The sequence below is a fragment of the Synchiropus splendidus genome, chromosome 11, assembly GCF_027744825.2.
Source record: "Synchiropus splendidus isolate RoL2022-P1 chromosome 11, RoL_Sspl_1.0, whole genome shotgun sequence".
Taxonomy (NCBI): Eukaryota; Metazoa; Chordata; class Actinopteri; order Syngnathiformes; family Callionymidae; genus Synchiropus; species Synchiropus splendidus.
Window position 1 is genome coordinate 9,270,470 of NC_071344.1, and position 16,430 is coordinate 9,286,899.

The 16,430-nt window shown below is 42.1% G+C and overlaps 1 protein-coding gene across 1 annotated transcript in view; it reads left to right on the plus strand.

The window, feature by feature from the left end:
• Positions 1 to 1,882: 1,882 nt before the first annotated feature.
• The window catches only part of glra4a (glycine receptor, alpha 4a), a 43,071-nt gene continuing 28,523 nt past the window's right edge, over positions 1,883 to 16,430 (plus strand). Inside the window, exon 1 of the mRNA XM_053879173.1 lies at positions 1,883 to 2,221. Within this exon, the coding sequence (XP_053735148.1) occupies positions 2,154 to 2,221 (68 nt within the window). The 5' untranslated portion in view covers positions 1,883 to 2,153. The remainder of the gene's footprint in view (positions 2,222 to 16,430) is intronic.

The window sequence follows — 16,430 nt, forward strand, 5'->3', positions numbered from 1 at the left end:
TGCTAAATAATGACAGGGTTTGTTCAAGCAAGTTCCGGAAAGTTACTGCCACCCGTTGTTGCATTGCGCTAATTCCAATTTGACCATTGAATGTGCGAGGCGGTGGAGTGTAGAGGCATCGCGGATGGGAAGGAGTGCGAGGGACTGGGAGACGTATGGAAGCTCCCTTCATATTGGTCAGCTGCGTCTGCAGTCACTATGACTTAAGCACACAGCCATTTGCCAGAAGATAAATAGCAAATTACATGCTGTTACATGGACAATAAATGGAGCACCATTCCGGGGCTTTTGTAACTTCAACCTGTCTTTTTTTCATCTAGCGCAGCCAATGCGTCAACACGCAATGCTGCCTCTGTCGACACTATTGGACGCAAAGGTCAACTACCCCAATGTCAATAGTGAAGATGTGTGGTTGTGACGATTTTTTTTCCAGGTCATGCAGCCCCCATAAAGGGGCTAAAATTGTGCATTTGTTTGTTTATTTTTAGTCTCCATTAAAATAACAGTTTCAGTGGTTGCATTTACAAAGTTAACTTACCAAAATGCCCACATTGCTTGAAGCGTTGTTTTGTGCAGACACCTGTTTTATTTATTTATTTTTCAAGTAAATTACTAGAAATGGAAGCACTTTGTTCACACTTCAGCAAAAAATGTTAAGAGACAACACAGTTTATAACATGTAAGATCATGATAGGACTTTGCAGCACTGTGGGAAACCCTGTCACATCAATGATATTTCAAATGCTAAAAAGGGAATCTATATGTATCCATCAAATAAATGCAGAACGGGAGTAAATCAACAGCTTATTGGAGGTCGGTGCTCTCTGAGTGCATTTCTAGTTCATATTATATTTAGATAAATTAATCATGCAACATTAATAACATAAGACAGCATTATGTTTTGTCTTTATCGATCATTGCTATGGAATCGAACTAAACGCTAATTACCCTGCACTCTGGAGTGATAGATCCATCCATCGTCGCCCGCTTATCCATTGCTGGGTCGCGGGGGCAGCAGCTTCAGGAGGTCACACCAAACGCCCTTCTCCCGAGTGACATCCACCAGCTCCGACTGGGGGATCCCAAGACGCTCCCAGGCCAGAGTAGAGATATAATCTCTCCACCTGGTCCTGGGTCGACCCCTCGGTCTCCTCCCAGCTGGACGTGTCTGCAACACCTCCAAAGGGAGGCGTCCTGATGAGATGCCCGAACCACCTCAGCTGACTCCTCTCAATGTGGAGAAGCAGCGGCTCTACTCCGAGCCTCTCCCGAGTGACAGAACTTCTCACCCTGTCTCTAAGGGAGACGCCTGACACCCTTCGGAGAAAACCCATTTCAGCCGCTTGTATCCGGGACCTTGCTCTCTTGGTCATGACCCAAAGCTCATGACCGTAGGTGAGGGTCGGCACGAAGATTGATCGGTATATGGAGAGCTTTGCCTTCTGGCTCAGCTCTCTCTTATGGATACACTGACAAACAGGACATTTATAATATTTTAATAATAATTTAAAAGTGTGATATTTGATTTCAAAGTAACCAGATGTTTGAGACATGTATGCACTGAGAGGATCATTTACAGGATGAACCAGTTTACTCCGAAAATTCAATATCTACCCTCATTTAATGTATTTATTATTTCTATTTTCTGCCTGTTTACAGTGACAATTCATAAAGTGGCGAGAAAACACAAACGTCATATTGTCAGGTGCTTTTTCATGAATAATTTCAAAGAATTCCATCACAACAACACTCCCACTGAATATGACAAGACTCTTGACTCCACCTCTGGATCAATGTTCCAGACATCTGTTCAGCTCACACTCTCCAAATTTCTTGTTTAATACCAGTCGGGGCTTCCATCAAAAGCACCGTGTTCCCGTGGCTCTGGTTGTTGTTGGAACGCGCCTCGCTGTGAAGGATCCAGCCGGCGTCAGTGGGGTCTGTGCTGGCTGCGTGGATGTGTGCAGCCCCCCGGACCTGGTCGGTGGGAGGGGAAGAAGTTTCCCCCAAAGACAACAAGCTTTGGATCGCTGAGAAAGACGATGCCTTCCTCCTCTCGCACGGACTCACGAGCTGCTCTCTGGATTTGCCGAGTTATTCTTCTCTTTCTCTAAGTTCTTCAGCGAGACGGTGGAGATATATTGAGTTGGAGGATGCTCCCGCGGGTCAGCAGGATCCTTTACGTCATCTTTTTCTGCGTTTTCCACGGTGGCTTACTCAGGTGGGGCGCACTTTCACTCCTTATTCCCGCTCTTGTTTGCGCCACTTCTCGCGGACACACGGACGGTGTTGTGCCAAACTTACATTTAACAGAATGAACTGGGTTAACGGACCGATTCTCACATACAGATGATTTCATAGCGCGTCTATTCACTTTGCAAGTCGGATTTATTTGAAATCACTGATGAAAAACGCGCGTCAAGATGCTCACGCTGACGCGCAGCCACAGACCCAGTAGAACTTAAACAGGTCGAGCAGACTACCTGTAGCTCTCTATGACCCGGGTTCGGGTCCTTTCTCAGTCACTACTCATGCGTGCATGTGCCAATAATATCACGCGCGTCGATCAAGTTCTCTTCTGTCTGACGTGCCTGACGTGTCAGTGGGCATGATGTGACAGGCGGTCATAATGTTTTGGCAAGGTATTGCGTATGTAACGCCCGCCGCCTTGAAGTCTAACACCATATCATTGGCTATGTAATCGCAAATGAAATATACGTGGTCACGTGAGGCGGTAATAACCAGGGTCAGCTCCTCCGAGTCGGACGCCGTTGTTCTCTACCGGGAAACTTCACTTCACTAACATTCTTTTCAAGCTCGCTGTGCGCACAGGATTTCTGCCGTCTGACGTTTGCATGCAAGTCATTGATTGTTTACATCTTAAAGACACGTCGATGCATTTTGCCTGATTCAGCTCAAATCTAGACAACAGCATGAAGTGGGATTTGTGTGTGAGCCTTTTGTCGACATCTATTGTGGCGCAGTGACAGGAATTCACTCAGAAAGTCAATGCATCAATGAGTACGATTAAATATTCAAAGCAAATAAAAAGAAAAATATGGGCTCTTTTCATTTGTGGACACGTTCACACTGCTAGAATATCGGTATTGAATTGGAAATTCTAGTTGCTTAATTTACATCACCCTTGCCTCCGTTCCATCCAACTTTGCCTTTTCAAAAAACGTCAAATATGTGTGATTTGTGTTTGCCAAAGAATGACCTAAATGGGCAACTTTTGATCATGTGAATTTTTTATTTTTTTATTTTTATAACGGATTGCAAAGCCTCAAATGATGGTGTAGATGATCAGACTGTACTCCCACTTCCTTTCCCTCTGTCCCTTATCTCTCAGAGTTAGTGGCAAAAGTTTTATTTGCGGCGGGCACTTCCCTTATTTCATGCCCTGCCAACCCCAGGTGTGAGAGGAAGGGAATTAGGATCTGCATAATCCTGGAGCGGAACAGAGCGGTGACTCTGTGAACCCAGGGGCGAAGGGAGCAGCTCTTACATACCGGAGAGAAGGCGAGCTACAACGCCTCCTCGGAGAAATGATATGCTCCTTCACTGTGTGTGCTGGGGGGATGTGCGAAGGTGGGAGAAGGACTGTAAGGAGGGTGTAGCAGACAGACAGACAGACAGGCAGGATCTGATGCGGGGTAGGAATGAAAACGGTAATGGACCATACTGGGATGGAGAAAAATAGAATGGAAAAACGGAGTAGGTGATTGATTTAGCTGGAGGCAGCTGTAGAGATTGTTGAAAAAAAGGTGACAATAGGAGGAAGATGAGAAGTAGATGGGGGGGAGCTGCCACCGAACAGGAAGTGCATCTGACTAGAGATTGTCATGTAAAGTAGCATTCCAGCTTGATCGACATGATAGCTTTCCGATCGTGGACGAGAAAGCTGAAAGAGGATGAAAGGCAGGGAAGGATCTTTGTGAAAGGGAGAATCTGAACATCGGATTTTCCCGTACACACGTGTGGGCGCTTTATACAGACGCATCAGACAAATGCTTTGTGGTCAAAGCAAATTTCCATAACTCGCTGTAACAGAGGATGATCCTGTAGAGCAGCCACCAGGGTCAGAGTTTAAATGACACATCTCAAACTGGTAATTCAAACCTTTGAGTGATAAGTAAAACTATATTTAACGTAAAGCTACCCCAGTATCCGCCTGCTTCCATGGACTGCATCCACTCAGCTTTCTCACGCGCTAAGAACACGAAATTTCTGGAGGGTTAGCCAAGGGGATGAATGGGTGATATGTTGTGTCAGCTCAGGTCGATTTAGGCTATCGGGGACTTGTTGCTGCACTGTTTTTAAACATGATTCATTCATCATTCTTGTGGTTTTCTCATATTTCTAAATATAATGAAACCTCACCCAGAGAGAGCGATGACCACTTTGAGCAAAAGATGACTACTGAACGGCGTAAATGTGGTTGAAAGCAACTTTTATTTTGAGACAAACATTCACTTTGCATCCATTTCTGATGCAATAATATATATATATATATATATATATATATATATATATACTAACCAACCTACCAGTGAAACTACATACACCAGTCACCTGGTTGTCTCACAGGTTTAAAATAACTAGCACTGATCAAAAAGGGGAGCTTACATTTAAAAGCATGATTCAAGTGTTAAGAGTTCTCAGTGAAAGTAAAGCGCTTTGTGAGAAGGTCAGGAGTAAAGCGATCATCCCTGCCGTCCTTTCTCTTCGGACGGGCTGAGATCAAGGCTGTCTGTCACCGCGCTGCATTTACATAGAAACCAACTCTCGCTGTCATCGTTCTCTCATCGCATTCATCTCAGTCTATTAGTGGAGCATGCACACTGAAAAAAAAATTGTGACACACCAAGTGAAAGCAGTATTGTGTTTTGATTAAAAATATTAAATTGTGACTGGACCAATATTTTTTCTTTGTGGAGTTTGTGTATCTAATGAATGGATGGCAAGCTCTTTTATGACCAGTCAGTACAAGGTTGTTCCGATAATGGTTTGCTCTTGATGGCGAACCAAAAGATGTGTTTGCTTAAGTTGCTTTGATTTCAGCAGGAAGAAAAAGAGGCCGACACCATTTATTAATTGAGATGTTGCTCATAATGTATTGGCAGTCTCAATTTAAAACCTGCCCATTGGACCTTTTTATAAATGTGCCTCACAGTCTGGGTTGCCATGTACTTTCAGGGTCAAAACTTAAATAACACCTTGTGGTGATAAGGAGGTACTGAACCATCTCTTAGCTTCTCATAATGGTCTGGTAGTGTCACATTGTTTTGCCATTCAAATAGCTTACTGGCTTATTTTGTGCACAGCTGCTTGTGTTAACTGAACTGGCAAACGCATTTTTGATTGGGTTTTGGAGAAAAGGTGGTTTACCAGGCCTCAATACAGTATTCAGACATATCTTCCACTGAGCATTAGAGGTGTGTATAGGCAGGTATCTTGCAGTACGATACGTGTCCTGTTTTAGGAGTGGTGTCAGACCATATTGTCATCCTGTTTCAACAACATACTGTAGTCAGAGCCATTATTATAAGGGGGGAAACCAGATATTGCAGAACAATATTATGTGACAAACAAGTGTGAAAACAAGTTTATCATTATGAGTAAAATTTCAGTAAAATTTCACACTCCAGAGGAATGAATTGCTCCCTGAATCAACAAAATAGCTCCAGCATACAAAGAGAAAATGGTCGTATTAAACATGTCACAAATGACAAATAACTTAAAAAATGAAAGATAAAAATCAAGACCGTTTCACACAATCAAACATTGCGATACTTTAGAAAAATTTGAAGTGCACCAAAAACACGATTCTTAACAAAAGAAGTTGGACTCAATATCCTGATCTTCAAAAAATAAGGGTTTAAGCTTTGCCCTTAGACTGACAAGCAAGTGGAGGTCATACAGTAGATGCCAAGATTTAGTCTGGGAAACTCCACTGCATTCAAAGGGGCTTGGTAAATGGTAAGGTGGTAAGGATGAATGCTTGAGTTTCAAGAAGAAAAGCAAACTCAATATTTCATGAATTTTGGAAACACATCCATTCCATCATATATATATATATATATATATATATATATATATATATATATATATATATATATATATATATATATATATATATATATATATATATATATATATATATATATATATATATATATATACATATATATATATATATATACGCTGTACTGGACACTTGAGATCAGCGTGTGTAAAAACTGCTTTGTCACATCAAATGAAGCCCCTTTCAGAGTCATTAGGGGTTAAACTGAAGCACATTTTGCCTTCCATGTCGTTTCCTGCAGTGCGTCGGGTAAAAGTAGAACAGAACCTGTAGTTAGGATTATGCCATGCGGTGGTGCTCCTTGCGTGCCCAATAGTTATGCGTGTCACTTGGTATATATATACCATGGCACATCATTTCATGGTGCGAGACCCCTGTAGACGATCCCTGCCGCGGGTAACAAACCAAGACCCATATTTCAGTCCAGTCCAGGTACACAGATACCCTAGACGTATTCATCTTGATGTATGTGTGCTAGTATTGGCTGATGGGTTTTGCAGACATGACATCATGGTTCGTGAGCTTGAACCTAATTTTTGGGTTTTCCAGCTAGCAAACATGTTTTCTGGTCCCAAACTATTTTTTCCCCGTCTGAAACACAGCAGCTGGTTCACAATTGCCATGTCATTCTTGTAAATGTTTGGGCCATCGATTAACCTGTTGGTTTTTTAACTCTGGGAGGAAAGTGGAGCGCTTGTGAGCACAAGGGAAACAAACAAGATCCACGAGGAAGCCAGTTTTGCTTCAAACCTGGAGCTGCCACAAGCTGGATTCTGGTCTCTGGCTCATACGCTTCTGCTTCAACTGCCAATTTCATGGCACACAAATGTCTCTGGAGCTCATGTAGACACAGTGAACTTCAAGAGCTTTTACAACATACCCTAACAGTTTCTGCATACTAAGAACCTCTTTTCACTGACTTTTGTCGAGCCTCTCCATGAAGTTAGATCAACTTAGAAGCGATGAAAAGTCTCCACTTCGTGTCCTGAGTATAGCGAATTCAACAGTGAGCACCATTGATATGAATACAAAACACCGGAGTGCAGTGTCAGAATTTGACTATTTAACTGCGTCAACAATCCTCTTGGGAAACCTTTGAATAACCTCTTGCAAAATGAAGTGTGAGGAAAACATGAGGGGACGAAACAAACATGACGGAGCCAATACAAAATTAAAAAGTGCAGCAATTGGACAAGAAAGGCATCTCTCCGAGATAGCTTTAATTAAATTCTGATGGAATTCCCAACTTGTGTAGAAATGTCAACAAGGAAGACGGTGGCTGCGGGCTAGTAAACATGAGCGAGAAAGGGGCTGGTAATATTATGTCTCTTTCATTTAAATGACTTTCAACTCATGAGTTGAAATATAGCGCGTGAATGCAAGTCCATAGTCGTCGTCAACCTTCTGAAGTAAAATGAATACATTTGTTTTGCCGAGCTTTGATAAGGAAAACTAAATTACCATGCAGAAATATTGCTTTTTAAAAGACACTTGGAGGGAAAAGCTGACAGATTACCGAGGCTGCAACTTGTCTCATTCCCGATGACGAGGGATCTGCCGACACAGTCAACCGAAACGGTCCAGAGCAGCGAGGACTGCTGATGGTTAGGAAGCGTGATAGGAGGACAGATGGGATCTTTATGTGAGTTAATGACTAAAAAACAAAAGCCAAACGGACATGAGCTGCGGACCAGTTGGTCTCTAGCTCCACGACTTCTTATCAATGATATACAAAGAGAAAAGAAAATGGAAATGCCGTCCTGAGAGTCGTGCCGGGCTGAGACAACACTGTGGTTCCTTCAGTATTTGAAGCTATCGCTGTTATTATACTCCTGTTTTATCATTGTAACGTGAAGACGGATGTGTGAGCGGCGCATTTTCCCAGTCAGAACTTTCAAAGAGTTTGTAACGTCACCAGCATGTGGTGTCCTCACAGTTAAGCCTGTGTACTCACAAGCTGAGCTCAAATCCTTGACAAGAATGTGTCTGACAGCTTTCTTATCTGCCCATTGGGTCAGTGGACATTCAATGTGTGCGGATAGATGGTTTGGGTGACAGCTCACTGATGGTTCCTCACTGCCTGCTGCCACCCTCAGTGAAAAGCTGACAAGTCTGCAGCAGAGATGTGATGTACGGTCCCCTGTCCATTCCATTGAACCATTTATGGTGTATTAAACATCCCCAGCAGCATTTTATCCCAACCATAAGCAATTACTCATCTGAATACGTCTTGAACATGGGACTCTGAAAGCGTCTTCTCATCATGTAACAAGCGTCTTTTCTCCTAAAGGAAATGAGAAAGAGTTCTGTCGTTGCTTCCCTGCAGACCAAACTGGCCAATTGTGACCCGTTTCTGCTCCAGGCTCAAATATAAAAACTCAAGCTGGTGGATAAATAAATGCATCATGAAGTGTAACTGATGTGCAACAGCCCGGGGGAAACATTTAATCTCTGCCGATATGTAGCCGGCTAATGCTAAATTGTCAAAGCCGGAAAAAAAAAAGCCAGCGCTGTCCATCAGTCGTGGCGACAGCCTCAAAAACATTTCAGTCATGCGTCGACTGGTTTTAAGTCAGATGTGTTTTAAGGCGAGATAAAGTCCGCCAGCGGGAGAGAAACTCATCCCCTTCTGACCACGATTTCACCCCTCGCTCATTTAGTCTGAACAGTTCAATAATGCAAACAGGGATGCATTATCGGATTCAGGAAGTAAAATAGTCATAATCCGTCCCCAAGGATGTTTTTTACACAAAACAAAACCAAACCAAAAATAAGATTCTTCTTGCCTTTTCTGATTTAATTTATACTATCTTGGAAACAAACTGAGACTCGAAGGACAAGGACAAAGAGAGGTCACCGACCATGGGGACATGGCAGCCCAGAAAACCAAGTCCAGCTAAGACCAGAAGTGAAATGCATGTTTCCGTGTTCTGGAATGTCGTCTTTGTCAACAATATAGGATGCGAAAGTCCACTTTCTCAACGTCAATATATTACGACCTGGGAGTGAGGATGGGTTGTCCGGCATTGTCATCCATCCATCCATGACGTTTTTTTTGTTTGTTATTTTCTTTGGTTAACCTTCTTCTGCATCATTTTACTGTAGTGTTGCGGAGCTTCCTGACAAATCTTTATCATTCATTATCTCACTCCATAACAGTAGTCATTATTACTTTTGTATGTTTACATTTTTGGAGCACATTTATTTGGTGCTGGATTCTGTGTCAAGCCAGTTGGATAAATCTTGATGGATTCTGAGTTTAGTGCCGACAGGACGGTGGACGGACGGTGCGGTGGCAGTTTTGGGAAACAAAACTTTACAAAAACAGCGGCTGTTAAATCACCTTCACAACATCGACTAAACCTCGGCAGCATGGTTTTCCTTAAGATTTTATCCAAGTATAGGGGGGTCAAAAATCAGTTTAAGCGCTGGGGAGAACCCAGAGTAGCCTCAGCTTTAACAACCGATCAACTTTTGCCTGTAGTTTTTTGTAGTTTTTGATGCCAGTTTCTAACATGACTTCTCGCTGCATGTTGATCAATGCCTCAGACTGCAGCAGAAGAACTGCAATCTAGTGGAATGAGGCCACCACCTGCCGTCTATATGGCACTTTGGCATGTGGATTTGTGTGACTAATGGTTACACTAGAAATTGCCGTATCATTTCATTAGTTAAGTTGCATTTGCCTTACCATTAAAGACACCCACCTCTGGGTAGAAAAGAAAACAGGCCTTAAAATGGACTGGTGACAAAGAAATTGTTCTCTTGGTGGTTGATGCCTTTGCCTTGAAATTACTGTGGATTGCGCCCTTTTCTAAAGTGCCTCAAATGTGAGATGATGATGGCCGTCGCAGTTTGAATGTGTTATTTTGAAGTGCATGCACCCTTGTGGTTTGCTCTCTACCAGACTGAAAGTGTTAGTGTCTCCTTGTGGACACTGTTTAAACAGACCTAAATGAGATTTGCGCTTCTATTGTGATTCTACAACTAACACGTTTGTACTTATGTCAGCGAGGGAGAATGATCTCTATGTTGAAGTGTAAAAGAACAATTCAGTCTGAACGTATGTTCTTGAAAGGGCCATTAATATGTGGCTTAGCAGTAGACCATTTGGTGCGTCTGACTCCACTGCGGTCAGGACAGGATTTCCAGGCGCAGTCATGGACAGGAAAATTGGCAATTCCCTAGCATGAGCTCTGCATCGCTGCTTCCTGCAAATGATGTTTTCCTGTTGGCTTCACTGGTCTGTGCTCTTAAGCTCTTAATGGATCCGTTTTCATCTGACTTGGTGACGCTGCGCATCCGTGTCTCAAGGTATGGAAACTGTTGGCAGGCAAAGAAGAAGTGTTGTAGTAGTATTGTGATTTAAAAAGGGTCATCTGAAGCATCTGGCCGAGACTGTGGGAATCCAAGTCACTCACTTGAGATTCAGTGTAGTGTCTCTCTGCTAAAGAAGATGAAAAAAAAAGCTTCTTGCCTGACTAACTCTCTTCTCAGGGTCATAACTGTAACAATTCTGGATCCTTCAGTCTGATGCGCAGCTGTTGATGAACCCCTTGTAAACACTAAATGTCCAATTAACCCCATGACCCGGCAACAGATTAGCAATTTCAGATTATCAAAGCAGTGAAAGTGCAGAGCCTGCGTTTGCTGAGTGAAAGATAACATGTATATAATGGCAGCCAATACATAATAAACAGTTATTTTAGTGCCCGATGTTCCATTTATTATAAATATAAATCAGAAATGTCAGCATGTGCTGTTGCAGGTTCAAAGTTTCACACATTTATTCAGTGAAAGAGAAGATTAATTGGAGAGCAGTGAGACCCGTCATGGGTTCAGGTTCGGAGACAGTAGCTCTGAAACCAAGACAAGAAGCAGAGTTGGTGGTTGCAGAGTTGGAGACGCTATGGTTCTCTTTAAGAGTGACTTGGGAGGGTGAGTTTCAAAACAAGCATGTCAGAGCGACAGATCATATGGAGATGTTCGGTGGTGGTGGGACACGTGGAGAGGAAAGACAGAGGTATAGAGTTCTCCCCAGCACTTTAGCAGCATAGGGTCCCCCATCCCAGCATGGGAACAAAAAATCCTTGGTAGATATTGGATGAAGAACATTTGAGATGAGACACCAGGGGAAAGGAGAGGAGAATGACTGGGGTTTATAGATGTGAGGGCATGAAGAGGTCAGGTGTGACTTGTGAGCATGATGACTTTTTCTTTTAGAAAAGATTTTTCTTCAATATATCGCTGTTTTAATATTGAATTTTCTTCAAATGACGTGTGCTTTTCAGAATATACAGTGTCATTTACAAGAATGATTATACTGCTTCATACATTCCAACATAATAGGAAAGGCGTAGCCTAGAGCAACAGCCACCTGCTCATATTGAGATTGAATGGGAAAGTGATCTGTTATTGACATGGGGCTGCGAGAGAGACGCAACAAACGCATGGAATAATAGAACCCCACTGCTGGGTGAACGGCTAAAAACTGATGATCCCATGACCCTGTTGTCTGAAATTGTGATTCCAATGAGAAAAATGCTGTGATAGAAAGAATTGAAGACAGACTGACATGTGGATGTTCTCCTTCATGGGGCCAGTATTGCCGCAGCTAAAAATGCAAATAAGATGAATTATGACTGAGTAAATGCTCGCAGAGCCTCAATCTCTCAACAGAACATGTGACACTGTGGTCACGTAACACAAGTGTGGCCCTCCACTCCTCCTCTCTGTTCCCGGCCGATTAGAATGGCCACTTATTGACTGGGGCGACACTTTGCCTCCGAGGTCCGATGCCTCAGATCATTACGTTCCTAGCAATTAGAAACATGAAGTGGGGACCAATTATGAAATCCTCCGTCATGTCATTATGTCGGACCCAAACACTCTTGATCCACAAAGCTTCACCGTCTGAGAGTCTCTGAATGACAGAGCAGACGTCTGTGGTGGAGCTGAGGAATCTGTGGGCAGCGGAGTCCAACTCCAGCCGGGCCAGTAACTGAATCCAAATTCAATTACATGAACTATTTATAACGCCAGCGGTGGAACTGATTAACTACTGCAATTTTTCACCCGTGGCTAAGTTACGGTTGCACAGCAGGTCCTGTAATTTATTAAAAAAAGAGTCAATTTCCAATTATGTCACCTTCATTGAACACTGAAAACTAGGTATTTAACTGATCACTTTCTTGTATCTTAAAAAGAATTTGAGTTTTATTTTTTAAATTTCTTATTAACGTCACATATTTCAGAAATAAGTTATCATTTTCGTTTTCTTGATTTACAGTAAATAAATGAATATTAAATGGGTGGGGTTTGATGTTTACTCGAGTGGAAACAAAATTTCCGATGTTTCTTTGAAATGCAGCATTTGAGAATTTAAAAAGCACATGATCTTATGAGCAGAAAAGTTAACATATGTTCTGCAAACGACTCCTGTATACTTACTCATGTAAACATCAAAATGTTAAAAATAAATTCAGATTTGGTCTCATGACAAAAATCGATTATTCTTTTTTTTTTTTAATTTGCATTATCAAAATTTATAGGTTTTGTTTTGTCCTTCGAGTGAACAAATGTCTTGTTTAGATATGAACTTCCATGCATTTTTAACTTTTTGCCGGACTTTGCATTTGTTCCGTTATTGTGTCAGGGTCGAAAATTGTTTCTCAACTTATCCGTGCACTAACTTCTAAATAACAATGTGTGGCCCCAAAGTGACTCCATGAATATTCATTTCAAGTCTCTGATGTGTTCCAAATGCCTCCCAGTGAATTATTTGCCCTGGCAGGCTGTGTTTTATGGCGTCTCTAATACTCCATTTTAAATAAAAGGAGCTCTGTCCATGCAAAGATTTATAAGGTCTGACACTTTAATACACCAATGGTGTGTTTGCTAGCAGGTGACAGTGAGTAATACTGTGCGAGACACTTTCAAGGGTAAAACACACCTGAATCCCCTGCGCTCTGACCTCAGATTTTCTCTTCTACTCACATTAGTGAGATGACTGCTTGTCCTTGACAGGTGAGCTGCAGCATTAATCTGCAATCATATCCATGAGCTCGCAGACGACTGGAGAAGTAAACTGAGCGCAGATCCAAAGGAAAAATATACATTTGTTCTTGCCTGTTCGGGGGGAATTTTCAGAATGCTACTAGGATTCAAATATGAAATCATTTCCATTTAGAGTACTTTCAGCTTGGGAAAACACTGCCGATGGAATTTTAGTAAAACAGCATCATATTCACATAGATACTCTCAGAAAATGTTAAATCATTTTTTGACTTCGCGGCAAATACTTGACTTGCCTTGAGTCCTGGCTCATGGAGGGGAAGAGACTTGGATCTTGCCTCACATCATCCAGACATTTGCACCCTACGCTGACGCAGAGGGCAGCCATTTGTGTTGCATGTTGACCCATGAGGCTTCCAATTGAAGCACATTCTCCCCCTACTGCAGCACGGCATGTTTAAAAATGACAGAGGTTGGGGTTAGGCAAACGATGGGATGGTGTTCCTTTCGTTCCAAATGTTATAACGTGTCACTTGCTATTCAAAGCCCCTCAAACTGCCATGCGTTTCAGTCACAGTGGCATCCACAGTGACTGCAAGTTTTTTTTGTTGGAGAGAAAAGCTTGCGGTTGCACTTGGATCTGTTCTAGACTGCTGAAGTCTGAACCCAAAAAAATGGGCTTTTAACCACTTTCAGTGGCTTTTGGGTCTTTCCTCTTCAAAAACACTGCTTTTTATGGAGCAGAAAGTCTGTTCACTCTGGCACATACTGGAAAGCAACTAAACCGAGCCAAAATTATTTCATTTTTTCCATCAACATATTGTCCAATAAGATGACAGAGGACTCTTCCATGCACTTTAATTTCAGTTCTACAGGTATAAGCTGAAAATGTGCGTCAGTATGTGATCACAGAGGTCATGAAGAAAATACCCTGAAAAGCTCCAATTGGAACCCATTGTTTGTTTGTTTTTGTCCTAGTGCCTCTTTCAGATTTCGTTTTTGCAAAGCACAATGAACAGACAAAAATAGCTATGAAAACTGGTCCGTTTCCCTCAAAGCCGTATATATATTTTAGTATATAAGAATGTTGGTTATTATACCCTGTTGTGTGCAATGCTAATGCAAAACTTTCAGTCAAAATATTAAAGTAATACATGTTCTTTTTCTACTTGATTTGGGTCACGATTGTGGCGCCCAGAAACCAGACCAGTGTCATAATCGCTTTTATACATTTAGTTTCCATATCGAGCTCATAACGGGAGACAGGTCACGTCTGCCCACCAAACAATGCTGAAGGTTTGCTTCACACGTTCCAATACAAGTGTTTCTGCTGTTCTCCAAGTGGTCCATCACTTTGCCTCCCTTTTTTTTTTTAAACACTGTTCAGTGCCATTAAAAATGATCCATGTGATATGATGGTAAATCTAGTCTTTATGCGACATCAAGTTTTCAGTTTTGGTCACGATTGTAAAGGTGTTTCAGTCCCTTCTTAAGCAGTCACGTGTCAGTAGAACTACAATGGAGTGGTTTCTCTCCTCCTGACAGAAGGGTCCAGAGAGGGTACACCACTGTGCATCAAACCGGATGAGTTAACATTCTGTCCAAACTTCTTTCCCAAACACCCTGAAAGACCGCGACAGCCATGAGTTCTTTGTTGTGTAGAAAAAAAAAAAAAACCTGCAAGACATGCAGTCTGTGTCCAGCAGCCCGAGGCGCTGTGGGGAATAAGACATCACCCAGAACACAAAGCAAATGAAGCATTGTCTGAGTCAATGGTTGTGCTTGCTACTTTCTCTGTCTTCCACCTGTGGGATTGTCGAATCGATAACAGTGGGAAATCAAATTCTCATCGCAACAAATCACTTTTCTCTGAGTGCCAACATGTTCCTTTTACACATATTCCGGCATGCACTGATAGAGATGGATTGTTGGTTTCAATGGTGTTCAAAATGAAAGATGGATTTGTTTATGCCAGTGAAAAAGAGAGGTGTGACTGAGGATGATGTGCAAACAAATTTGGAAACTTAGGGATGTATGTGTCACGGCGATGTGTGCATCTCATTGTAGAGTAGGTCAAAACATGTACAGGTTTGCTCAGTAGAACTCAGTAGAAGCTCAAAGTTAAAAAAAAAAAAAAGAACGGTGCACTGTGTACGTTTCATTTCGGTTTGATGGTAACAGCTTAGTTTTCTGGTTTGTGCTGTTTGACCTGCAATTGAGTGAATAAAGCTAATGTTGTCTGAAGATAAGAAATACATTTGAAAACACTTATTAAACAGGTTATTAAACAGTCAAAGAATTCAAGCAATGTGTAACAAATGAAGACATGGCTTTCCTGCTTTTCCTCAGAGAAAATTCCTCAGGGAGTAAAACCCTTTCCACATAGTCACACAAGTCAACGTCATAGTTTGATACCTGTATCATAGAATACCATTCAGTGATACTGTACAGCACGAATGGACAACAGATCAAAAGTGCCCAGGCAAAAACAACACGACGAGACGTATGAATGTATACAGGTCCATCTGGCGTCCAATGACGTGTTTGTCTTATCGCAGCTAATACTCAGTATGTTTAACCAATGTGAGCGAATTCACTAAAAGAATATTTGTATCCTGTTGCAAACTCACTTGGGCAACATTTGTTTCTCTCAAAAAAAGTATCCAATTTGACCTCTCTTTTTTTGGTGAGAATCTACCCTCCACCCAAAGACTATTAATGACTGTGTTTTCTGCCTTATTAAAGCCGCAAATAAGCAAAACCAGCATGAGGTTTTGAAAAGTAGTCAACAGCAGCTTGTTAAAGGAGATGATGAAAAGCACAATTAAAAGGAGTGTCCAGAGTTTCCACACCGCGCCGCATGATACACGGCTCCTTCTCTGTTTGGTGCCTCAAAACGTCTAACAGAGACACGTAGAATGGATCTGACATTGTTTCTGCACATCACCAGTATTCACAAAATTATTTTCTTTATAGATCAATGCAGATTAACACAGCTGGTGTCAGGTGAGCGGCTATAAACCTGCGCGTCTAAAGGTGCGTGGGTAAAATGCTAATGTACCTCGGGTTTGCCCTGGAGGCAGAGTATTGAGAAAACCCACTTTGACTCCAAGTTTATCACGTCGGCGTTCCAGCGGGCAACTTGATCAAGTGAAACAAGCTGGAAGCAACACCTTTTTCTTTTTGCCATTTTTTACACTCAGTGTAAAAATATGGGTCATGTAAAGTGCAGCGAGTGTGGAATTTCTCCTGGGCTGAAAAAACGTCACGATTCTACACCACTCGACGGTGAAACCTCAGTAAATCGTTGGTTTGAGGCACAGGTGGC